General features: G+C 41.2%; 1 protein-coding gene across 1 annotated transcript in view; it reads right to left on the bottom strand.

Annotated features, from left to right (window-relative positions):
• Positions 1–24834: 24834 nt before the first annotated feature.
• LOC142256784 (indolethylamine N-methyltransferase-like) overlaps positions 24835–27382 on the bottom strand; it is a 28301-nt gene continuing 25753 nt past the window's right edge. Inside the window, exon 3 of the mRNA XM_075328675.1 lies at positions 24835–25270. Coding sequence (XP_075184790.1) covers positions 24847–25270 — 424 coding nt within the window. The 3' untranslated portion in view covers positions 24835–24846. The remainder of the gene's footprint in view (positions 25271–27382) is intronic.

The following is a 27382-nucleotide window of genomic DNA, read 5'->3' as shown; positions in this document are numbered from 1 at the left end:
GGGATAGAGAGAGACAGAGAAACAGACAGAGACTGTGAGAGAAACAGAGACAGTTACTATCTCGGGCAATGCCAGGTGCTAAAGCTAGTAATAATAATAAAAGACAAATTCTCTTTTACCCATTTATGTAGAGGTAAGCTGATATTTTGAACTTAGAATTTGATGGTATCGCTGAACCTTGTAAAAATTTACAATTTTTCTCTTGCGGCAAATGTTTTCCAGTAAATTTAAACAGTCAAAAAGTGTTATGTACCCTAAAATAATAGAAATAAAAACTTACTATAATGTAAGGAAGTAAAACCTAATAAAAATAGAGAAATGTGGTTTTGGTGTTTGTATTGACCTGCAGAATAAAGTTAAAGAAGCTGTTTGGTACTTTAATATTGATGGCCTTTCATTGTGGTATAGTAACAAAAAGGAGCCAGTTGCACTCTGTTGTGCTAAGATATGTGGAACAATGAATATGGGAATAAAGACTTGTATTAGTGTTATGAAAAAAACATAAAAATTGAGATACTTAGCACACAAAATTGGCCAGTTTTATGTGAGCCCAACAGCTAGCGGCAAGGCGACCTCATTTATGTTGGGTCCCAATCAAACTAATGCCTCTTTTTGAGTTAAAAAAACAAGTAATTTATGGGCGTACAGGAACCTGGACATGGAGAATTAAAATAGCCTGAGGTTGAAGAGCCAGGAGTGCTCAATCAGAAGGCATAACTCTATAATCTAAGAAAAAGACTGATGGCACATCCTACCTTTCTAATGTGAACAGGTACAGACTGAACATGAAACATAGTATCAAAAAGTAGTAACTATATTTCATTATATTTCATCAGTCTCTTTCCTTGGGGTATGTCATCAATACCAGATCAGTGTGGATACAATAGGCTGTTAAATAAACAATATTTATGTTGCTGAAAATTACAGTGCTCCTTAATGCTTAAAAGGGTTATCTGGGGCTATTTATCTGTTTTTACTATGAGTCTAAGAACTAAGAGGCAGATGGTTGTTAACTACCTGCCTGTTGTATTTCTGGCCAACCTCCACCGGCATAAAATAGTTGTTGAGGATAAGAATTGAGTATCCAAAAATACTTAATTCAGCCATTTCATAGACTCAGGTACATAGTTTAGTAGATGTAAAGTAATGCACATATTTATGAATGCCTTTGTTCTTTTTACTAACACGTATATATGTATATTGCATATTTAGTGTATTTTCCTTAATACAATATACCAGCACATGTAATTCTGAAGATGGCTGCCATATCCTGTCTATACCCAAAGAAGCTGATGAACAAAGAAATTCCTTAGTCTGGACTGTCCAATCAAAAAGAGACTATGCTAATTCCTATATGTCAACAGGGAATCATGAATGGATGAGAAAGTCGGGTTTAACACTGCGCTAAAACCATGAAGCCAAACGATGTGATAAATTCTTTGCTATATTTTCTTTATTTAGGCCAAGTCAACGCGTTTCAAAGGCATGTCCGCCTTCTTCATCAGGAAATTGACTCTAAAGAGACATTTTTTATTAAATAGTAATACTCTTCCTATTAGTGACATGAATACTCTTCCAACAGATCTCCCTTTTGTCCACACCATTGTCAAACCCAAATCCAAATTCTACCCCACAGGGAGCAAAGGTCATCACATCAAGACTTTTAGTGACTTAGTTTTGACAGACCTCAAGGTGTTCATGAATACCAAAAGAAATTTGCAGCACAACCTCTCCTATAAAGAAAGATCGGCACTCAAAAACCTAAAAAATAATCGAGAAATTGTCATCAGATTGGCCGATAAAGGGGGGGGTATTGTCGTCCAGAACAGGGGCGATTATGTAAATGAGGCTTTAAGGATACTCTCTGATCCCTTATACTATCAGACAGTAGAATGGGGGAAATATGATTCTGCTGTCACAGCCTATAAAGGTTTTAATACAAAAAGCCGCTGATAATAATATTTTTAATTCATCTGAAAAGAGATTTTTACAGATTGATAGCTTTAATGTAGCATTTTTTTACCATCTCCCTAAATTGCATAAAAATTCGCTAAACCCCCCTGGACGCCCTATCATCTCAGGCATCAATTCACTCACAGCAAATTTAGCGGCATATGTGGATCAATTACTACAACCGTATGTGATGGATCTAGGGAGTTATCTGAGAGATTCCTCCCATCTCATAAACATAATCAAAGATATTCCTTGGAAACAATCGTATCTCTTTGTAACTGTTGATGTTTCCGCATTATATTCAAATATTGCCCCTGATTTAGGTCTTTTTAGTCTATGGTTTTTTATCACCAAAGATAGCAGGTTTCCTGCAGTCCAAAAGAGGTTCCTTTTGGAGGCTATGAGCTTTATTCTACACAACAATTTCTTCACGTTCCTAGATAAACTTTACCATCAATCTCTGGGTACAGCGATGGGATCAAAAGCAGCTTGTTCATATGCAAATTTATTTATGGGACTATTCGAGAACCTCCATATACTGGATGGTAGTCATGTAAACAGTATTGTTGTCTACAAAAGATTTATAGACGATCTGTTTTTTATATGGGATAATGAGCAAAATAATATTGATTCCTTTCTTGCTTTGTTAAATGAAAATACTTGGGGTTTGAATTTTACATCAATTGTCCATGATAAGACAATTCATTTTTTAGATCTGACACTTTATCATCAAAACAGCCGTATTCTCACCAAGACTTATTTTAAACAGGTGGACACTAATAGCTATATAAATTTCAATAGCGAACACTATGATAAATGGTTGCTCAATATACCGGTAAATCAATATAAAAGGATAAGGAGAAATTGCACAACATATGAGGATTTCTCTGATCAGGTTGCCATTTTAAAAGAGCGGTTCTTGGAGAAAAAATATCCCCGTAATTTAATTAAAAAAGCCTTCACCACCACAAGATCTTTAAAACAAAAGGATTTGCTTGTTTCTAAGAAAGTTTTCCAACCCGATAATAAAGCGGACGGCGTGAGCCCGATTGTTAATAATTTTGCCCTCAATTTTATTACTACTTACAGCAGCGACAATTTTAGGATTAAAAAAAATTTTTCAAAACACTGGGATATACTTTTAAATGACCCCATTTTAATGGGCATTTTACCCTCCCAACCGGGTTTTACTTTTAGGAGAGCTCCTACTATTAAGAATATTTTAGCTCCCAGTAGACTCAAGGATGCTAGGAGCTCTAATACTACAACCCCTGTAACAGGGTCATTTAGATGTAATGCAAAAAATTGTCTCTGCTGCAAGATCATCGGTCATAATAAGATATCGTTTTGTTCGCACGTGGGTGCTGAGATTTTCCCTATTAAGGATTATATGACCTGCCAGACTGACCATGTCGTTTACCTATTGGATTGTATCTGTGGCAAGCAGTATGTGGGGAGGACTTGCCAGGCACTGCACAATAGGTTAAATTCTCACCGACATAACGTCAAGATTGGATATATGTTGCACAGTTTATCTAGACATTGTGCTATATTTCACAATAAGATGATGTCCTGTACAATCACCCCTATTGAACATATTCCCTCAGATATACCAAATAGATTAGAACTATTAAGCAAAAAAGAGACCTTTTGGATCCATAAGCTCAGTACTCTAAAACCGCATGGGCTCAATGAATTGACTGATCTGTTTTATTAATCCTCACTTATTATCCCAAAAATTTTTTTAGACCTTTTTAATGTTTTTATGTGAAATAAATTCCCAACAGATATTTTTTGGATATATATTATATATATTATTTTTTCTACATTTTCTAATGCGGTTTGCATGAACATGAAGTTTTTATACACCCAGTTTTTATCCTAATGTAATAAGGACATTTTATATTTTTTATATATATATATTTTTTCCCCTATTTTATTAAGATACCACAAAAATTCCTTCCCCCTTCCCCAGCTTTCTTTATAAGGTGGGATTGTATGTTTTTATATACAATTTTTCATATATATCCTTTTATCTGTTGGTTGTGATAATTAATTGTTTTGGTTTCAGCGTGTTTCTCAAAGGTTTTTACTCTTTATATATTTTTATTATATTATTGTATGTATTTATTTTAAATGTTATACCATCAAACACCGTTTTTTGCCCTTGGATGGATGGATACAAAATTTGATCTTTATATTTGTTTCACTCTCCAGAAACTATCTTCTTTATTCTTTTCATATTTGTTCTACTCCCCTTTTTTTTTTTTTTCTCACTCACTGTATTTTATTTCGGCCCGTTCTCTATGCCGACATGAACTCTTTTTCACCCTGCTCCTTCATGCGCACGCATGCGCAGATAACTTTTTTCCCACGTTTTGAACTCATTTCACCCCTTTCAGCACTTCACATAGCACGATGGAGTTTTTTCCCTATGCCCGTGTGTCCCATCTTTCTTTCACATTTTTGTACCTCACAAAACCCCCTTTTTTTCACTGCTGGATCATCTCCAGTATTATACATATATATTTTTACACTTTTTTTGCTGAATGTTTTGTCAGCGACCTGACATTTTAATAAAGCACATTTCTTTACATTTGTTTTTTATTAAAGCAAAAATCCGTGTGTCCTATCTTTTTTTTCACATTTTTGTACCTCGCAAAACCCTCTTTTTTTCACTGCTGGATCATCTCCAGTATCATACATATATATATTTCTGCACCTTTTTCTGATTGTTTTTGTCAGCGATCTGACATTATATTTTTATGTATTTTTAGGCGCAAGCTTTACAAATAAAGCACACTTGTTTTTACTTAAGAAAAAATCCCCCTTTTTTTCACTGCTGGATTATCTCCAGTATCATATATATATATATATTTTTGCACTTTTTTGCTGATTGTTTTGTCAGCGACCTGACACTATATTTTTATGTATTTTTAGGCGCAAGCTTTGTATAAAAAAAGCACATTTTTTACATTTGTTTTTATTAAAGCAATACAAAATTTTCACAGACATGTGCGTACACCCTTTCTGTTTTAATCCCTTCCAATTCTCCTTTTTTTCTTCTTTCTGTTTCTTCCAATTTTTTTCCACTTTTTTTCTCCACTTTTTTCTGTTTTCCATGCACGTGATGTTCAGTCACTCCCTGGCTGACATCACCTGTGTAGACGTGGAGTCTCCTTTTTTTTTTTTTTTTTCATTATATATGTATCCCCGAGTAGCAATTGGTAACATGCTGTTTTTTCCTCTGTCCTGATGAAGAAGGCGGACATGCCTTTGAAACGCGTTGACTTGGCCTAAATAAAGAAAATATAGCAAAGAATTTATCACATCGTTTGGCTTCATGGTTTTAGCGCAGTGTTAAACCCGACTTTCTCATCCATTCATGATTCCCTGTTGCATTATCGGGGCTGCTGCTTGACCATTTTCTGCATGCATAGGAGTTGTGCCTGTCACAACTTCCATAGGTGAGCACCTGTTTTCATTTTCTAAGCCTGCATTGTTTGCCAGATAAGACCCTATGTGCGCTTTTCTCTCCACAGCTTTTTAATTCTTATATGTCCTGAGTCCAGCCTACGATACTTGATTGGACTAAACTTTTGTATACACCCTTCACTTCTCAAGAGCTATAGAAGTTTCAAACAATAAAGACCAGTTGCCTCAGCGTCTGTCATGGAGAAGGTCCATAACCGATATAGTGTCTGTTATTGTTCTTTCTCGCGTGCACACATGACAATATAATTTGAAACAGCAGTCAGATCCTGAGGGACCGCTTGAGTCCCGTCCTTAACAGTGGAGGCACTGCTGAAATTACCATAAGAAGGATTGGACGAATTTCTCTCTCGGATCAAGGAGACCATTTCCCAGTACCCAGAGACCCCCGATAGAGAATTGATCACTCTCAAAAAAAACACAGGAAAGTTTCATATACAATGTATATGATGATTTGCCTGTGAATCGGTGGTCTTTGGCGAAAGGTTTGACCTCTGATCTGAGGGGGATATTGATGCTATTGACCCCTAGCGGGCCTGTGTCCTTTGCCGGTAGTCTAGACTAAAGGAAAGGACCCAGACCCCATAGGGTCATAGGGTCCGTGGGTCATACGGATTTGACTGTCTGTCTGTATTTCTGAGTTGTAAAAAGGGAGAAACCAGGGGGGCTTTCTGAGTACCAGCTGCCCACGGATTTGAATGTGGCAGACTGATATTTGTGATTAATTAGGCTTGTAATTTCTCCGCTTTAGCGCTGATTTAGTTCTCAAAGAGTTAATTGTCTGCAGTTGTTGGAATTAGTAGCGAAGAAGAAGGGGGGTCATACGCCCACTGGCTGTTTGAACATGGATAGAGCGGGGGTCTGGGAATTACGCAGCTACGTCCCTGCATTCTTTCACTGAGAGGAAGAGGAAGAAAATTACCCACTGCTGCTTGGAGCGAAGAGTCAGAGGGAGGGGGGACCAGAGCCCAAGGACGCAGATGTAATCTTTACACTAAAAGGAAGGAGGGGTCAATTACCCACGTAGCTGCAGCTTTTATGTAGCAAAAGCAAACGAAGGAGCTGTAGTGATTTGTAAGAAAGACAGAGTGTTTTTTTGTTTGGAGTTTAGAACAGAAACTAGTGGGCTTATGCGTTTTCAGTATTTGCAATTAAGTTTGTTTTTTGGACAGAGGTATGGGAACTAGCGATTCCCCTGTGTTGCAGATTACACATTCACTGCTTATTAAATATTGAATATTAAATATTGAATAGATAATGGGCGAGGAGGGAAGGGTTCAGGTAAATTAATTGTGTTAGAATCAACTCTTCCCCTCTGTCATAAAGGACACAACCACTGCTATTGTGTAGAAAGCCAGAGAAATAGGAACGCATGAGGAATGGTATTTTTATTCATACGTTGGATGTCATAGGAACGTCCTCCCGTACACAGGCGAGGTGGGAAAGGATTCAGTTGGAATTGGCCGATCCAATTAAAGCACTATGCATACTCTGTTCAAGAAAGAAATGTGTTTTTTTAGTAGGAGCTGAGAACGCTATCGCTCTAGTTGAGGAAAAAAAAAAAGAAAGAAAAAGAGCACGAAACAGTATACAAAGGAATTGTGTAAAGTAGTTGGACTACCACCAGATGGCAGGCTGCAACCCATGTACGGAAGTCCATATTGATCTCCAGTGAGGGTATACTGGAGAGCAAAGACCCCATTCACTACCTGTTGCTGTTTCTAGAATCACTAAATGTTTTTCTCTAGCTGTGTCTCATTGTTCTCCTGTAGAAGTCATTATATCTGGTACTAAACAAATCTCTTCTTTGTATACTGGAATGCGAACTGGTTTACAGCCATTAAAAGTAACACCCCTGGTTCACTCCGTAGTTCCAGCCCCTCCCATTACACCCAGGGAGTCACAACATGGATGCTACACCCGGAAGACAGGTGCCTGGAACTTCCTGTGGCGGCCATCTTGCTGCACCCACTGATTGCAGTACACCTCATAAGCCACGCCCCTTGCAATGGCTCTTTGTCCAAAGCTCTCCACCCATCCCCAGTGGGAGGTGTTCTCTAGTATATATGACAAACACATTTGAATAAACATTTAAATAGTATATTTGTTTACTCAGCTATCCAATACATGCAAGTCAAAGATAAATAAGTGAAACTTTTGCAGACTTGATAAATAGAAAGAGGTATCTGTTCACATAAAATCAATTGGTATTTTAGAAGTTCTGCAACATTATATCATAATATAGAATAGAGGTAGGTAAATATATATCTTTGTATTGTGTTAGTTATTTTAAAAAAAAATTGTAAACGACTTACCCCTACTGATGCCAGAAGGTATCAAATCCAGTTGTAAAAAGAAAAAATATATAATGTATCCGACGGAGATGTGGGGAATGGATGTGTTCACGGCTACGTCTTTGTTATAACAAGAGATGAGTTTTTTTCCTTCTCTCTCTCTGGCTTCTACTAAGAGATAAGAATGGAATGTGGGTTTTTTTCCCCAATGGTGACGTAAGTTCGGTTTAACCCTTAGAGTTCAGGATTTCACATTTTTAGATTACTGCTTATATCTGAATGATTCAATTAATTTTGCAGGGAAAATTAGATTACATGAGATATGTGAATTATTTTCTGTGTTGTTTTGTTTTTTAATGGTGATTTATTCGAGCAATATATTTTTATTTTGTGACTCTATCCCCTTTTAAACAATTTATATTTTTGCAGGTTAGTCGCCCAATCACAGCTGTCACCTAACCATGTTTCAGTTATTTTCTACTATCAAAGGTTTTCTTTTCGTTATGGATACAGTGTTGTTTATCGTAAGGTTTTAAAATTCACCAGCAATGTATATTGTTGTAAGATATACGTTATTTTCAGTGTTTGTCCAATTTTAGTTTCTAGTATGTAGCTAATTTATTACCTGCTGTCTTATTTTTTCTTTTAGGGAATACCAGCATAAAAACTCTGAATTTTGCCACATTGGTAAACAAAAACTAAAAACAACAAAGGGGGGAAGAAGTTATATATTATATTCTCCAACAGTAGAGGGTGCAGCAGGCATATTAGATTAGATTAGGTTTGGAAGCTGGCTTTTCCCTTGCAATAGTTATGTTTACTAGATTACTATGAGGCATATCTGTTAATTGAAATAGGAAAGTCTTGTTTTCTATGTTTATTTGTTTATTTATTTTATTTAGTTTTTTTTAGTCATGTGAAGTATAGATCACCACTAACTGTATTATGGTCAGAGTTAAAGTTATAAGAATGATCTAATGTATATTTTTTTAGTTTTTGTTTTCATAGATGGAACAAGATGTTGGTCGATTCTACACTGGATATTCTACGGTTTACACAACATGAGGTAGTCTAAATTTGAACCATTCCCTCCCCTCCTATCGGTACAGGAGGAAGTGACGCATTAATGCCTCTCTAGATGGGTAGAACAGGAGTGGGTAAGAGTCTTTAGATGTGTATGTAGGTTGTAGTTTTTTCCTGTTGTCAAATGAATTAGGTATGCTGAAGAGAAAGTCTAGATCTGAGTTGATGGTGCAGCTGACCAAGAAGCAGTGAACGGGCCTAGAGTTGAGAGTCTTTCACCAATATGGACCATACCTTGGTGGCACTTGTCACATCAGTGACTTTTGTCACTCCTTGTTTTCTTAAATCCCTACAGGAATAAGCGATACAACAAGGAATGGAGTGTGACATGCAAGGATCCAGTTGACTGAGGAAGGTCTGTGGACAAAGGGTGGTAAGCTTTCTCTGCCATGAGAGCTCTTCTTAATGATGGCCCAGGTAACCTATGGACTAAAATCTGTGAAAGACAGTTATCAGTGTGTGCTTTGGTGACACCAGGGTTCAGTACTCAGGTGGGCAGACTCACCCAGTCTTGTAAGACATGTGCAAAGAATCCGCAAAAGCACCCTGTACCTGCTCTACCCATTTTTAGAAACTGCAAACTGATTATAGTTGAATATCATGAGCACGTTTTATACAAGTCTGTGCGTGTTGTGTAGATTTCTCTCCAGGCTTGGTCCAAGGCATTCCAGTGCAGAAAACGACATTATTGCTGAAAAGCACATGATGAAGGTGGTATGTAAAAAAATGGGTTTACAAAAAGGTGTATATTTTATACAAAAGTGGAAACTGGCAAATCGTGAATAAAAATGTATGGTTTTTTTTTGGTAATAAACAGATTTTTATATAAGATATTTTTTGGTTTAGCACAGTCATGTACAATTTTCATATGATTGACTAAATAATGTGATAATCAGGTGTATTCTCCAATTCCAGATCTTAAATCAGAGCTAGTAGCATATGGTCTCCAGTCAGGAGACTGATTGATCATAAAGGACAAGCGAAAAAGAGCCATGAGTCAATACTAGATAAGCCGATCCAACCGCAGAAAAATCTATGGATCCATACCTCACATTGCAGAAGGGTCGACCAACCAGAGCTGCACTGAGCGTCCTGCTCATACTTATCCTTTTCAGGAAACCTGTACAGTCTCAGATCATTATTGCCAGAACAGTTAGAAGAAAGGATTTAGAGAACCTTGAGACATGGGAAAGCCCCACTACAAAGGGTAAGGACTCGCCTATGAGTCCTTGGTCTCAAACCGATGAAAAAAACCCCTTTCCCCTTTCCGCCCATGTCTCAACGTTCAGTTAGGCAGGTCTTTCACACAGATCTTTCTATCTCTCTTCCTAAGGGAACACAGTACCCTTAGAATTCAGAAATGGCAGAAATAAGTCTTTAGGGGGGACTGTTGAGGATAAGAATTGAGTATCCAAAAATACTTAATTCAGCCATTTCATAGACTCAGGTATATAGTTTAGTAGATGTAAAGTAATGCACATATTTATGAATGCCTTTGTTCTTTTTACTAATACGTGTATATGTATATTGCATATTTAGTGTATTTTCCTTAATACAATATATGTCACGCTTCCCGGTCCCCTGGCCCCACTCTCCGGTCCCCGTGGCCCGCTCCCCGCTCCCCGGCGGCGTCCCCTGCTCACCACTCTGGTCCCGGCCTCCTCTTCCCCGCCTGCGGCCTCCATGCGTCCAGCTCCCCGCTCCCGGCGCTCCTCTGCGACGTGGGACTTCCAGCCGGGCACCCCTGCTTCCTCCGCACCGCTCCCTGGACTGGCTTCTGGTACTCGGGCCTCGCGCATGCGCATTAGGGCGCACGCGCAGTCATTGACCCTTTCTTAAAGGGCCAGCACCTAGAAACAGGAAATTGCATAGACAGGTACAGGGTATTTTAAGATGCACTTTCCTGGTGGGCGGGGCCTGTTCTATGTGTTTAGCAAGCTAGTGTTCAGGTCCCTGTATTGCTTTGCCCTGTGCTTTGCCTTGTATTAACCCTGTCTGTCTCGCAGAGCCTGCCCTGCCACGCCAGTCGCTCCGAACCAAGTCCATCCCTGGACCCTGACGGTGACTTCGGCAGATGTTCCACCACCTCTGCAGCTCCGCCAGTCTCCAGTCCCTGGCTCCGTTCGGTGACCCGTTCCATCGCTCAGCAGGTTCCGGATCCCGTATGACCCTACAACCCGACCTCGGACCCTGAGCTTCGTCACCCGGGCTACCGTCCAGAACTTTGTGTGCTCTGCGCCATCCACCTTTCCTGCTCCTCTACGGACTGTCCAGCTACCAATTGTGCTTCGGCTGCCGTGCATCAGGACCCTCTGGCGGGGTGACCGGCCTGGCTGCCTCCTCAGGGGAAATCGGTGTACGGTCCAGTGTTTCCACCACCCGGTCGTAACAATATACCAGCACATGTAATTCTGAAGATGGCTGCCATATCCTGTTTACACCCAAAGAAGCTGATGAACAAAGAAATTCCTAAGTCTGGACTATCCAATCAAAAAGACACTATGCTAATTCCTATATGTCCTGAGTCCAGCCTACGATACTTGATTGGACTAAACGTTTGTATACACCCTTCACTTCTCAAGAGTCATAAAAGTTTCAAACAATAAAGACTAGTTGCCTCAGCGTCTGTCATGGAGAAGGTCTCTAACTGATATAGTGTCTGTTATTGTTCTTTCTCGCGTGCACACATGACAATATAATTTGAAACAGCAGTCAGATCCTGAGGGACCGCTTGAGTCCCGTCCTTAACAGTGGAGGCACTGCTGAAATTACCATAAGAAGGATTGGACGAATTTCTCTCTCGGATCAAGGAGACCATTTCCCAGTACCCGGAGACCCCCGATAGAGAATTGATCACTCTCAAAAAAAACACAGGAAAGTTTCATATACAATGTATATGATGATTTGCCTGTGAATCGGTGGTCTTTGGCGAAAGGTTTGACCTCTGATCTGAGGGGGATATTGATGCTGTTGACCCCTAGCGGGCCTGTGTCCTTTGCCAGTAGTCTAGACCAAAGGAAAGGACCCAGACCCCATAGGGTCATAGGGTCCGTGGGTCATACGGATTTGACTGTCTGTCTGTATTTCTGAGTTGTAAAAAGGGAGAAACCAGGGGGGGCTTTCTGAGTACCAGCTGCCCACGGATTTGAATGTGGCGGACTGATATTTGTGATTAATTAGGCTTGTAATTTCTCCGCTTTAGCGCTGATTTAGTTCTCAAAGAGTTAATTGGCTGCCATATCCTGTTTACACCTAAAGAAGCTGATGAACAAAGAAATTCCTAAGTCTGGACTGTCCAATCAAAAAGAGACTATGCTAATTCCTATATGTCCTGAGTCCAGCCTACGATACTTGATTGGACTAAACGTTTGTATACACCCTTCACTTCTCAAGAGTCATAGAAGTTTCAAATAATAAAGACTAGTTGCCTCAGCGTCTGTCATGGAGAAGGTCCCTAACCGATATAGTGTCTGTTATTGTTCTTTCTCGCGTGCACACATGACAATATAATTTTAAACAGCAGTCAGATCCTGAGGGACCGCTTGAGTCCCATCCTTAACATAGTCACTGCTCTGTCTGGTGGTTCTGCAGTTTCCATTGGTGATTGGCATCCAACTCCCCAAAGCCTAACCGCAGGGACCTAATTGTCAATCAGCAGTACATCAGCAGTTACGCACTATTGACAACTCAGTTTGGAAGAGCATAAGCTGCTCTATTGATGTGGAGCAGCTGAATCGCTGGCAAGAGTGGTCTGTGACTGCTCTGTGGTGGTGGAGATCGGCACTGGGCACAAAAGACAGTTAGCAATTAACTGCCTGTTAGTTTATAGGCCCACAGTAAAAAACTAAAAAGTCCTGAGTAAGCTCTTTAAAAAGTTGCAACTTCACGACAGTTTATTGATTTTTTTTATAATTTTATTATATTTGCCCCTTAAAATAAATATGAATATTGTCAAAGCTCAAGCAAGGACTTTTTAGTTCTGCCAAAACTCCAAAGCTCCAAAAATGCTACTACTAAATTAATACAAGATCGGAATAACTAAAAATATTAGCATGATATAAAACGTGTAATGATGTATATTCATGTATCTCTTACAGGATTTACAGTAATCATAAGAATTTCTATTTTTTTCAGTTATATTGCATGAAAAGATGGAATGAATCCTAAGAAAGTATGAGTTTTTAGTGGGAAAGATTTACTTTACTGCCATAAGGTAAATGTTATTTTAATTCATTTAATTCATCAGTTTTTTTCTCATATAAAATAAAATTATTTATAGATTTAGATACATTTTGTACAGGTATGGGCATTATGTGGTACCGCTATGGGTACAATAATCATGTCTATTTTCAACATGGTCTTCATAAACACATAAATGAGTAATGTAAGATGTAATGGGTTGAGAACGAAAAGCCTGGACAAAAAAATCAAGACAAAGGCGCAAGATAGGGTGAGCACATTTGTCTTAAAGAAGCTAAGAGGCCATATGATAAATCAAAGTTTATAAAATATATTGAGCAAGTAAGAAATAAAGATCCTATTCTAGTAAACGACACAAACAGCTAAAAGTGATTTACCTGATTTTATTTAATTATTCATATAAATCAAACAGAAACAAAGAATAATTAAAAACCAACTGATCCCAAAATGTGAATCTCCCATGTTATGGATGAATAAGCTAATTCAAGGAAATATTATTATTTGACAGAAAGATTTAATAAAGAAATGGGTTCCCAATATATTTATTATGTTTAACCCAGAACTCTTGTTAATTTGGAGACCTTTGAAGCACTTTATACTTTAATAAAGGTATTTTTGGCAAAGATATTTCACAACTGCGTTTCATTAAACATGTTGGACAGTTTAGTTTCTGCAGTTTCTATGCATTCCTGTACATAAACAGCTACAAAACTAGTTATTAGTAAAATTTGTCAACAAGCTTGTCTAATGTCATGGTCTCTAACCCCCATCTCTCCTATTCTGAACTAATTTAAGAGATTATTTAGTGGGCCATAAGTCAGCTCAGAAGATTATTCAAGACAACGGAGATAAAACTGGCATAGATGCTGTAGAAGCCCTAATGGAAAAATGTTTGTAGCTAAACATACATGCTTGTACCAAAAAATGCTCTAAATGTTTATTCTCTGAGATACATGATATTCAACACATTTCAGAGCTTTTATCTTACATAGTGAACAGCTAGTTTCCAATGAGTTTGGCAACCAGAGCCTAGTCAAGTGTGTGCTATAGCTACATTGCAGGAGAGGAGTGAGCTCTTAAAGGTGTTTTCCTATGAACAAAGTTCATTTTTATTGATCCTAATTTTTGGATAATTGTAATTTACACATTTTGATTTGTTGAAAAAATGTATAAATATCCCTGCTATGTACTGTGTAATGGCTGTGTCTGACTGTTCTGGGACTTTCAAGCTGACAACATTGCTGAAAAGACAAAAGGTGCATATGGGCTATTATCCTTGTGGGATGGATAAGAGTATATTCACCTGGGGAGGTTGTGAGATAATCATAACCACTGTAAAAGCTTTCAGACAATGGATAGTAGATCATAGATAAAGCGATGAAGGGGTTAAACACTGTGCTGCTGTAGCAATAGACCAGACATTATAAGATGAATAGTGATCTTTATTTTATTGCATGTTTCGGACACTATTTCTCCTTCATCAGGATAAAAATCACAGATTACCAAGGGAATTCTGAAGAAGTAGATATAGTCTCCAAAATGCATAGAAAAATAAAGATCACTGTTGATCTTATCCTGTCTGGTCTATTGCTCCAGCAGCACTGTGTTTAACCCCTTCATATCTTCAGCTACGATCGTACAGGATATTGAGTAATCATACCACATCTCCTGGGCAGGAGAGGAAGTAAAAAAAATATACAGACATTACAGCATGGGATCGCAAATGATTCTTTCTTTGAGGTTAAAGATATTTTAAAAACAGGCAGAGAAATGCTTTACGTCTCAAAAGAATTAGCTGTGATCCAGTGCTATGTTACCTGTATACTTTCTTGTTTCTCCTCTCCTTGCCAGGAGATATGTAATATGAGGTAGAAGGAAATCGGGTATATACCGCGCTGATACTCAATATTGTATTAATATGATTTTTTGTTCGTACAGGTCTATGCATTTCAGAGACATCTGTCTCCTTACTCAGGACATCAAAGGAACAAATTGCGGTATATACCTGATTTCCTTCTACATCATATTACATGCTGTACATCTCGGGGCTGTGGCTGATACCACCATCAGATGTGCTACATAGGGGTTGTGACCTTCAGAACCTGAAAAGGTGAGTGTACCGGAATCCTTCTTTGTCTGACATCCCTACCGGGTAAGACCCTATTGCGCTCTCTCTTCCACAGTATTTTCTCCTAGGAGATATAGTATGATCAGACCATGTCCTGTATGGTCAGACACAACCATTACACATGTCTATTTTCAATATGGTCTTCATAAACGCATAAATGTATAATGTGAGATGTAATGGTTGAGAAAGATCAGGCTGGAGAAAAATACAAGATAGTGGCACTAAATAGAATGAGCACGTTTGGCATAAAGAAGCTAAGAGGTCATATGATAAATCAAATTTTATAAAATATATTTTGTACAGGTAGGGGCATTATGTGGTACCGCTATGGGTACAATGATCATTTTTAACATGGTCTTCATAAACACATAAATCAATAATGTGAGATGTAATGGGTGAGAAAGAAAAGGCTAGAGAAAAATACAAGATAGCGGTGCTAAATGTGGGAGCACATTTGGCATAAAGAAGCTTAGAGGTCATGAGAAATTAAAGCTTCTAAAATATATTGCACAATTAAAATATTAAGATCCCATTCTAGTAAAGGACACACACAGGCAAATGTGATTTATTTGTTTTTATTTGATTAAATTCATATAAATCAAAGAGAAAAAAACAATAATGACAAAGCAACTGATTCCAAAATGTGAATCTCCCATGATGTCATAGGTGAGCAAGCTACATCAAGGCACTATCATTATTTGACAGAAAGATTTATTATAGAAAGGGGTTCTGAATATATCTAGAATGTTTAATCCAGACCCCTTGTCGATTTGGAGACCTTTGAAGCCCTTTATACTTTAATGCAGGTATTTTTGGCAAAAATATTTTATAACAGGGTTTCATTAAACATGGTGGACAGTTTAGGTTTGCAGTCTCTATCCATTCCTGTACATAGACAGCTACAAAATGAGTTTTTAGTAACATTTGTCAGCAAGCTTGTCTCATTGCATGGTCTGTAATCCCCATCTCCCCTCTTCTGAATTAATTTACAAGATTATTTATTGTAATATAAATCAGCTCAGAAGATGATTCAGGAGAAGAAAGATAAAGCTTCCATAGATGCTGTAGAAGCCCTAATGCAAAAATGCTTTCAGCCAAACATACATGCTTATAAGAAAAAAATATGCGGTAAATGTTTATTATCTGTACTACATGATACACAGCACATTTCAGAATTTTCATCTTACATAGTGAACAGCTTGTTTCCAATGAGTTTGGCCACCAGTGCCTGGCCGAGTGTGTGCTAGAGCTACATTGCAGGAGATGCGTTAGCTCTTAATGGGGGTTTCTCACGAACAAAGTTCATTTTAACTAATAAATCTTTAAATAGTTTTAGGGGTACTTTGCACGTTGCGATATAGGTAACAATGTGTTACCGATGCTGCAGCGATAGTACCCACCCCCGCCGCAGGTGCGATATCTTGTGATTGCTGCCGTAGCAAACATTGTCGCTACGGCAGCTTCACATGCACTCACCTGTCCTGCGACGTCGCTCTGGCCGGCGACCCGCCTCCTTCATAAAGGGGCGGGTCATGCGGCGTCATAGCGATGTCACACGGCAGGTGGCCAATAGGAGCGGAGGGGCGGAGATGAGCAGGATGTAAACATCCCGCCCACCTCCGTCCTTCCGCATTGCAGCCGGGATGCAGGTAGGAGATGTTCCTCGCTCCTGCGGCTTCACGACACAGCGATGTGTGCGGCCGCAGGACCGAGAAACAACATCGTACCCGTCGCTGCACCGGTATTATGGAAAAGTCGGACCCTACACCGATAATACGATAACGACGCTTTTGCGCTGGTTAATCGTATCAAAAAGGATTTGCACACTATGATATCGACTGTGACGCCGGATGTGTGTCACTTTCAATTTGACCCCACCGCACCTGCGATATCGTAGCGTGCAAAGCCCGCCATAATTTCTACAATTTGAGGTATTTCAATTTTTTTTTCTGTGCTGAGTAGAGTTGAGCGCGGTTCGCGGTTCGAGGTTCTCCAGTTCTAGGCTCGAGTGATTTTGGGGCCTGTTCTAGATCAAACTAGAACTCGAGCTTTTTGCAAAAGCTCGATAGTTCTAGAAACGTTCGAGAACGGTTCTAACAGCAAAAAAACAGCTAATTCCTAGCTGGCTTTCCGCTGTAATAGTGTAAGTCACTCTGTGACTCACACTATTATGAAATTTCAGTGTATAGTGTGCGGGAACAGCGCCTTCAGATCACTGCTGTATGGATAATGGCGATCGCCATTTTTTTTTTTTTCCTTGTCTTCCTTCCCTAAGCGCGTGCGTGTAGTGGGGAGGGCCATTATGTCAGCCAATCCCAGACACACACACAGCTAAGTGGACTTTTAGCCAGAGAAGCAACGGCATGTGTGATAGGATGTCCATGTCACATGTCCCTGCATTATAAAAACGAGTATCTGCCCGTCCGGACGCCATTATCTCTTCTGCGTCCTTGGTGTCAGACATCACTGGCGCAGCTCCGTCCTTTGTCCTATCGCCGATACTGCTGTATTCGCTCCATACACAGCGCTGGACAGCTTAGGGAGAGCACTTTCTATCAGTCCTTTTAAGGGCTCGTACCGGCAGGGTCAGAGCCATAGGTGATAGGTCCTGAAAACAGAGACAGCGTCTGTGTAGCTAAGGTCAGGGATTTCCTCGCTGCATTTCCCCATTAGAAGGGAATAGAAAGGCAGGCTTCCTTTCCTCTACCCAGAGCCCCACAACCCTGGCACTGTACCCTCCTGCCCTCTGCACACTCCAACTCATTATAACTAAGCCATTATACTAGCAAACACTGAGTGTACCTAGTGGCATCCTAAACGTGGCTGTTGGACTTCTGTATAGTCCCACTAGTGCAAAGATATTTGCAGCACGTCTGCCTGCATTGCACACTCAAACTGATAGTTACTAAGCCATTATACTAGCAAACACTGAGTGAACTTAGTGTCATCCTAAACGTGGCTGTTGGACTTCTGTATAGTCCCAGTAGTGCACAGATATTTGCAGCACCTCTGCCTGCACTGCACACTCCAACTCATTATAACTAAGCCATTATACTAGCAAACACTGAGTGTACCTAGTGGCATCCTAAACGTGGCTGTTGGACTTCTGTATAATCCCAGTAGTGCACAGATATTTGCAGCACGTCTGCCTGCATTGCACACTCAAACTGATAGTTACTAAGCCATTATACTAGCAAACACTGAGTGAACTTAGTGTCATCCTAAACGTGGCTGTTGGACTTCTGTATAGTCCCAGTAGTGCACAGATATTTGCAGCACCTCTGCCTGCATTGCACACTCCAACTCATTATAACTAAGCCATTATACTAGCAAACACTGAGTGTACCTAGTGGCATCCTAAACGTGGCTGTTGGACTTCTGTATAGTCCCAGTAGTGCACAGATATTTGCAGCACGTCTGCCTGCATTGCACACTCAAACTGATAGTTACTAAGCCATTATACTAGCAAACACTGAGTGAACTTAGTGGCATCCTAAACGTGGCTGTTGGACTTCTGTATAGTCCCAGTAGTGCACAGATATTTGCAGCACGTCTGCCTGCATTGCACACTCAAACTAATAGTTACTAAGCCATTATACTAGCAAACACTGAGTGTACCTAATGGCATCCTAAACGTGGCTGTTGGACTTCTGTATAGTCCCAGTAGTGCACAGATATTTGCAGCACCTCTGCCTGCATTGCACACTCAAACTGATAGTTACTAAGCCATTGTACTAGCAAACACTGAGTGAACTTAGTGTCATCCTAAACGTGGCTGTTGGACTTCTGTATAGTCCCAGTAGTGCACAGATATTTGCAGCACGTCTGCCTGCATTGCACACTCAAACTGATAGTTACTAAGCCATTATACTAGCAATTTATGCTGCCAGTTTAAGGGCCATAGTTGCATTGTCAGGGATATTTATTCTTTATTATTCTGCTGTTAATAAAGCTAGACCACCGCTGCAATCTACACCACCTCTCAATTTTTACTACCACATTTTCAGTGCACAATCTTGTCGCAATCAACATGAGTGGCAAAATGACAGATGCTGGTGGAAAGGGGAAGAGGCGTGTTGGAAAAGGAAAAAAAGGGTTTGTCCGTGGGGAAGGTGGCAAAGCTCCATTATCATCTGCTGAAGATAGACCATCTACCAGCAAAAGTAAGATGTCTACTACTTACCGTGGACAATCCGATGTGCTCCCTTTTTTACGGACACGAACAACAGGAACAAAGGTAGATGATGGCCAAAAAAGGAAAATGCTTGAATGGATCTCAAGTGGTCCAACAAGTGCCCTCTCAGCCACTTCAAGTACCGCATCCAAAAAACACCAGTCCTCTGAGTTGTCATCCCAATCAAACTTGCTTTCTCCCAGCTCTGAAGTCTCCATCAGCCCTGCACAGTATGGTGGAACTGAGATGGCAGAGTCTGCAGAGCTGTTCAGTCACACTATAGCCTGGGAATCAGAGATCTGCTCCCAAGCTACAGTGAGTACAGAACAGGAAATGGTCTGCAGTGATGCCCAGAACCTTTGTGACTCTGATTCAGGCCGTGAGGACCAAGTTTCTGAGCATAATGTTGACCCTTTGTCACAAACTGTAAAACCTGTGGTTATAGACAATGAGGAACATACTGATGAAGATGAGACACAGATACCCGATTGGGATGACAACTTAAATATTCGGTCAGGGCAAGAAGAGGCTCGGTCTGAGGGGGAGGGGAGTGCAAACACAACAATTGATAATGAAGTTCTAGATCCCACCTACTGTCAACCCACAGTCAGGCACTCGAGGAGGTCAACAGAGGTGGTGGAGGAGGATGCAACTGATGACGAAGTTACCTTGCGCCTTCCTGGATAGAGTCGGAGAACTGGTAGCACGTCTACAACTGCATCCTCAGACACCACTCTGCCTCTGAGCACTAGTCGGGGTGGATCAACAGGTCGCATGCCCTCTAAGTCTTGCCTAGCTTGGTCCTTTTTTGACATAGCAAAATATCGCCCAAATTATGTGATCTGTAAAATTTGTCATGGTTCTCTTAGTAGAGGTCAAAACCTCAGCAGTTTGACAACTTCTTCCATGAATTGTCACATGAATAAATATCATATGTCCCGGTGGGAAGCTCACCGTGCTGCAATGCGGCCTAGCGGAGCGAACCATCCACCGCCTGCCCCTTCCAGTGCATCCGCGCGCTCTTCATCTTCTAGGACTGTGGGGACAGCTGTCACACCTGTTTTTCCACGCACAACTTCCACCACTGTAACCGCAACAGGCAGTTTGCTTGGTAGGTCGTCAGTTGGTTTGGAAGGGGAAACAAGTGAGTGTGTACAGCTCTCTCAGACATCGATAGCACTAACGTTGGATGAAGGCAACATCATGTCTCCGCCTGCACTTTCCTCACAAACCTGCATTTTTCCAGGGACACCCTACTCAACACCGTCTACACACAGCAGCCAGATCTCTGTCCCTCAGATGTGGTCAAATAAAAGGCCACTTCCTGCGACCCATGACAAAGCTAAGAGGTTGACTTTATCCCTCTGTAAGCTCTTGGCTACCGAAATGCTGCCTTTCCGCCTAGTGGACACACAGGATTTTAGAGACCTTATGTCTGTCGCTGTGCCCCAGTACCAGATGCCTAGTCGCCACTACTTCTCTAAGAAAGGTGTGCCCGCGCTACACCAGCATGTCGCACACAACATCACCGCTTCCTTGAGAAACTCTGTGTGTCAACGGGTGCATTTCACCACCGATACTTGGACCAGTAAGCATGGACAGGAACGTTACATGTCGCTGACTGGGCACTGGGTAACTATGGTGATAGATGGTGAAGGGTCTGCTGCACAAGTCTTGCCGTCCCCACGACTTGTGTGTCAATCCTCTGTCTGTCCAAGTTCCGCCACTGCTTCTGCCTCCTGCACCTCATCTGTGTCCTCCACCTCTGCCCCAAGCATGCCTGGTCAGGCCACCAGCGTTCTCACTGCGCAGAAGGAATCACGCACCCCTCATTACTATGCTGGCAGCAGAGCGCAACGGCATCAGGCGGTCTTTAGCTTGACATGTCTTGGGAAAAAGAGTCACACAGCTGAGGAGTTGTGGTCAGCTCTGCGGTCCGAGTTTAATAAATGGTTGTCTCCACTCAACCTGCAGCCTGGTAAGGCCGTGTGCGACAATGCTGCAAACCTGTGTGCGGCCCATCGCCTGGGCAAGGTGACACACGTACCTTGTATGGCTCACGTGTTGAACCTTGTCGTCCAGCAATTTTTAACACACTATCCCAGCCTAGATGGCCTTTTGAACAGGGCACGAAAACTGTCTGCTCACTTCCGCCGTTCAAGCGCCGCAGCTGAGCGACTTGCATCGCTCCAGAAGTCTTTCGGCCTGCCGGTTCATTGCCTGAAATGCGATGTGGCGACACGCTGGAATTCAACTCTCCACATGTTACAGCGACTGTGGCAGCACCGCCAAGCCCTGGTGCAATACGTCATGACATATAGCCTGGGCCAACGAGATGCAGAGGTGGGGCAGATCACCCTGATGGAGTGGTCTCAGATCAAGGACCTATGCACCCTTCTGCACAGTTTCGACATGGCGACGAATATGTTTAGCGCTGACAATGCCATTATCAGCATGACAATTCCAGTCATTTACATGCTGGAGCACACGCTAAACACTATTCGGAGTCAGGGGGTGGGGCAACAGGAAGGGGAGGAACTACAGGAGGATTCATATGTGCAAGGGACAACAACATCACCAAGGTCCAGACGTTCATCATCACCAACGCAGCAGGCATGGGACCATGGGGGACAGGGATCAACAAGGGCGCATAGTAGCAGGCTAAATGTTGAGGAAGGTGCAGGAGAACATGAAGAAATGGAGGACGAACTGTCCATGGACATGGAAGACTCAGCAGATGAGGGAGACCTTGGTCAAATTTAAGTTGAAAGAGGTTGGGGGGAGATGTCAGAGGAAGAAAGAATGGTTAGCACCTCTATGCCACAAACACAGCGTGGACTTGGTCTGCATGGCTGCGCAAGACACATGAGTGCCTTCTTGTTGCACTACCTCCAACATGACCCTCGTATTGTCAAAATTAGAAGTGATGATGACTACTGGCTTGCCCCACTATTAGATCCCTGGTACAAGTCCAAATTTTGTGACATAATTCCAGCCATAGAAAGGGACGCACGTATGCAAGAGTATCAGCAGAAGCTGTTACTCGATCTTAGCTCGGCTTTTCCACCAAACAACCATGCAGATCCAGGGAGTGATTCTCCCAGTTGTAACTTGACAAACATGGGACGGTCTCGTCATCTTCAACAGTCTACCCGTACCAGTAGGACCGTATCTGGTGCTGGTAACAGCAATTTTATGGAATCTTTTCATAATTTTTTTAGACCCTCCTTTGCAAGGCCACCAGAGACAACAAGTCTGACACATAGTCAACAGCTGGAGAGGATGATACAGGAGTATCTCCAAATGAACATCGATGCCATGACTTTGCAAATAGAGCCTTGCTCATTTTGGGCTTCAAATCTAGAAAAATGGCCAGAGCTCTCCAGTTACGCCTTGGAGATTTTGTCGTGTCCAGCTGCCAGCGTTGTCTCTGAACGTGTCTTCAGTGCTGCTGGGTGTGTGCTGACAGATAAGCACACGCGTCTGTCCAGTGACAATGTGGACAGACTGACGTTCATTAAAATTAACAAGTCATGGATCCAGAAGGAATTTACTACCCCTGTGTCATCCTGGGGAGAGTAAATGCTTGTGGATTTGGAATGTGCTTGATGCAAATCAAAACATCCTGTTTGCAACTAGGGCACAAGTGCTGCCACTGATAAGGTGTCTGTGTGGGGCCCAATTTTTGGAAAAAAGGGAGGCTCCGCTTGGAGTAACCCTCGCTTACATTGTTTTTAAAAGAAGCCAAGATGAACAAGTCATGGTTCAGCAAAGACTTTGCTACCTACCCCGGTGTCATCCTGGGGACGGTTAAGAATAGCGTATTTTTGAATGTGCTTGATGCAAATCAAAACATCCTGTTTGCAACTAGGGCACAAGTGCTGACACTGATAAGGTGTCTGTGTGGGGCCCAATTTTTGGAAAAAAAGGGAGACTCCGCTTGGAGTAACCCTTGCTTACTGTGTTTTTTAAAAATGATCCAAGATGAACAGAGCTGGGATCAGGAAAGACTTTGCTACCTACCCTGGTGTCATCCTGGGGACGGTTAAGAATAGCGTATTTTTGAATGTGCTTGATGCAAATCTAGCTGTGAAGTGTACAACTAGGGCACAAGTGCTGCCACTGAAGGGGTAGGTGTGTGTGGGGCCCAATTTTTGGAAAAAAAGGGAGACTCCGCTTGGAGTCACCTTGCGGTGTTTTCCATGATTTTAGAAGGGCGTGCCATGCCTATATCTGTGTGTCCTCCTCTTTTTCCTTGTCCAGCTCTTTTGTTTTCGCATGAGTATATGTCCTTGTCACTTTCCCATGTGTTTGTGTTGTTTTGTGAGTTGTTTGTCACCTTTTGGACACCTTTGAGGGTGTTTTCTAGGTGTTTTTATGTGTTTGTGATTGCCTGCCATTGTTTCCTATGCAGTTCGAGTTCGGTTCGTCGAACGTTCGACGAGCCGAACTCGAACAGGACGTCCGTTCGGCGAACCGACCTCGAGCCGAACCGCGACTAGTTCGCTCATCTCTAGTGCTGAGATAATCTAATATATATAGAGTGGAGGAAATAAATATTTGATCCCTTGTTGATTATGTAAGTGTACCCACAGACAAAGAAATGAACAGTCTATAATTTTAAGAGTCGGTTAATTTTAACAGTGAGAGATAGAATATCCAAAATAAATTCCAGAAAATCACATTGTATAAATTATATAAATATAAGTATTTGACAGCCATTAAGAGTTCTGGTTGTTATAGACCAATTAGACGCTCCTTTCAAAACTTACAAAATCAGCAAGGGATCAAATACTTATTTCCCGCACTGTATGTGTCCTTGCTAAGTACTGTGTAATGGCCATGTCTGACCGTACAGGACATGGTCTGATCATACCACATCTCCTGGGTCAGGGAAGAGGCTAAAAAGTATACAGACATGTATGGGATCACAAATGATTCTTTCTTTGAATTAAAAGTAAAAAAAAGGCAGGGAAATGTTAAAAAAGGCAGGGAAATGTTTATTTCACAAAAAGAATCGGCTGTGATCCCGTGCTATGGTATCTGTACACTCTTTTGCCTCCTCTCCTTCCCAGGAGCTGTGGTATGATCAGACCATGTTCCTGTACAGTCAGACACATCCATTACACAGTACATATCACGGACCCATTTATAAGATTATCTGCGCACAAAAACATGTTTTTTAAACACATCCAATTGTGGAACTTGTTATTATTCCAAGATCTATTAATTAAAATGAACTTTAATATTAACTTTGTTCTTTGGAAAAACCCAAATCACCTCTGGTAGCTCTCTCCAGGCAATTGATTTGAATATAGCAGATTTAGCTACTCAACTCTCTCTCCTTCCCTCTTAGTTCCTGACTAACATGCTGTTATCAATCCTGCAAATTACAATCCCTCAGCCACCATATAAAAATATACAGCTTAATATGATCATAAATGAAACCCTGTTTAAAGCTTTACTAAGATATTGTAGAAATGGAGATAGAGAAAACAAGAGAGACATGATTCTACTCAGATCTACTTTTCTTTGTGAGCTACAACGAACATGACATGCTTATAGTCAATAAGGTCACTGACAGCTGTTCTTTCCTTAATATCAAAGCGATCAATTACAAAACCCACACCAACTAGGGCTTCCTTGACAAAACCCTCATGATAGCAAAAACCATGGAGTTTGTCTTTCCCAACTGTGTAATATGTTGTACCTAGCATCCCAGTTATTATAATGTGTCCTCCAGGTTTCATCAACTTTGAGATCTTCCCGAGATTTCTTATGTAATCATCTTGATCTTTGCAGATTCCACCTAGAAGCCAAAAAGTGATGACACAATCTGCTAGAGGTAAGACCATTGGATCTAATATATTTTCTTTCGTAAGATCACATTTCACAACATGTTGAGCGGCCGATCTCACTTTTTCTTCTTTGTCTTGAAAATGTTCACTGAAAGAAATAGAAAAAGTAAGGTTTGTCTTTTCCTTCCCTTTCAATAATTTTTTTCTCACCAAGTTTAAGGCGTACTTTGCACGCTGCGACATTGCTAGCCGATGCTAGCGATGCCGAGCGCGATAGTTCCCGCCCCCGTCGCAGCAGCCATATCTTGTGATTGCTGCTGTAGTGAACATTATCGCTACGGCAGCTTCACACGCACTTACCTGCCCTGCGACGTCGCTCTGGCTGGCAACCCGCCTCCTTCCTAAGGGGGCGGGTTGTGCGGCGTCACAGTGACGTCACACGGCAGGCGGCCAATAGAAGTGGAGGGGCGGAGATGAGCGGGACGTAAACATCCCGCCCACCTCCTTTCTTCCGCATAGCCGGTGGAGGCAGGTAAGGAGATGTTCCTCGCTCCTGCGGTTTCACACAAAGTGATGTGTGCTGTCGCAGGAACAAGGAACAACATCGTATCTCCTATTGGTGCGACATTATGAAAATTTCCGACGCTACACAGATCACCGATTTACGACGCTTTTGCAATCGTTTATCGGCGCATCTAGGCTTTACACGTTGCGACGTTGTTACCGGCGCCGGATGTACGTCACTTTCGATTTGACCCCGACGATATCGCAGTAGCGATGTCGCAACGTGCAAAGTACCCCTAAGAGCGATCCGCTCAAAACACGTCTGGTGGTGGTCGTGCAATTTATTGGACCTGCTGAATCACATTTCATTCCTATTTGGACTTTGTTTTTAAAGAATTTTTCATTAAAATTGGAGTTTTATTCAAGTTACGTGGAAGCTGGTTCACTTATTTTTCTCATCTGTGCCTGACGTTGAAGTGGAAGTGGGATATCGTGCTTCTTACTGCCGACAATTGGAGAGGTCTCTGGGGTGAGCTGGACTTTTTTCCTACCATGATTATAACAATACCAAACTGTTAAATTTTCTTTTTATGCAAGTAGAGGAAAAAAATCTAAAATTTACATAAAAAAAGTGATTGTGTAAATATTGTCTATTGTCACCCTTAAAGTGAGTGAAGCCTTTGTTCTTTTGTATGGCAAGCTGACGTTTTCATTGTCACTATTTTGTGGTAGATACAATGTTTTGATTACCCTTATTTTTTATTCTTTTGTGTGTTAAATAGTTTTAAAACATATTTTTTAACTTTATAAATAAATACAGTTTTATGCATTTCACAAATTGCACATTTACCAAATAAACTTTTTTTATTATTTAGAAAAGGCGTGATTCAAACTTTTTTTTCAAAGTTTTTACATTTTATTTTTTAATATTCCTCAACCTTTATTGAAAAATAAATAGTAATTCTGGAATTCACATGTTTTTAATTCTTTCTACAAATTTTAGCATGAAATAATTTGGTAATTTTTCTTTACTGGACTTTTATTAAGAAAATGACAGTGAGGTCCCCTTCACACATCCATGTCTCCGGTACGTGCGATGCCCGTTTTTACACATACCAGAAACACTGACACACATAGAGCCGTTAAAATCAATGGGTTTGCATATGCCTGCATGTTTTCACATGGAACGTGTGTCCGTGTGGAGCATACATATGTCCGTGTGCTCCACACGTACACATGTCCCATTTATCTCCGGCAGCTCGGGTGTCATACGGACCGCACGTATCAGAGAAAACAAATGTCTGTGAAATAAAATGATTTTCTTTACTCGTCTGTCTCCAGTTCTGCTGTCTTTGGCCCTGCTGTCACTTGCTCCTGACCCCTGCTCATTATGCTTATGAATATTCTCTGCACTGAGGACCGGAAGAAGCAGCAGAAGGGAGTCAGCAAGGCCGGAGAGCACAGAGTGAAAGACATCAGCACCACGTACAATTGAGCATAAAGTTCCTGTTCTCTATGTGGGATCATAGATAGCATACGGAGAACAATCATGTGCCGAAATCACTTAACACAGAGCGGCATACGCAACTTTGACACGTTCGTGTAAAATATGTGTTTTTCATGGATGTGTGAAACAGGCCTAAAGGCCCTGTCACACACAGAGAACAATCTGTGGCAGATCTGTGGCAGATCTGTGGCAGCAGTGAAATTGTGGACAATCAGTGCCAAGTTTGTGGCTGTGTACAAATGGAATAAT

Source organism: Anomaloglossus baeobatrachus, chromosome 11, assembly GCF_048569485.1.
Source record: "Anomaloglossus baeobatrachus isolate aAnoBae1 chromosome 11, aAnoBae1.hap1, whole genome shotgun sequence".
Classification (NCBI taxonomy): Eukaryota; Metazoa; Chordata; class Amphibia; order Anura; family Aromobatidae; genus Anomaloglossus; species Anomaloglossus baeobatrachus.
The sequence above is the reverse complement of the archived record's forward strand: the minus strand, read 5'-3'. Positions and strand labels throughout refer to the sequence as shown.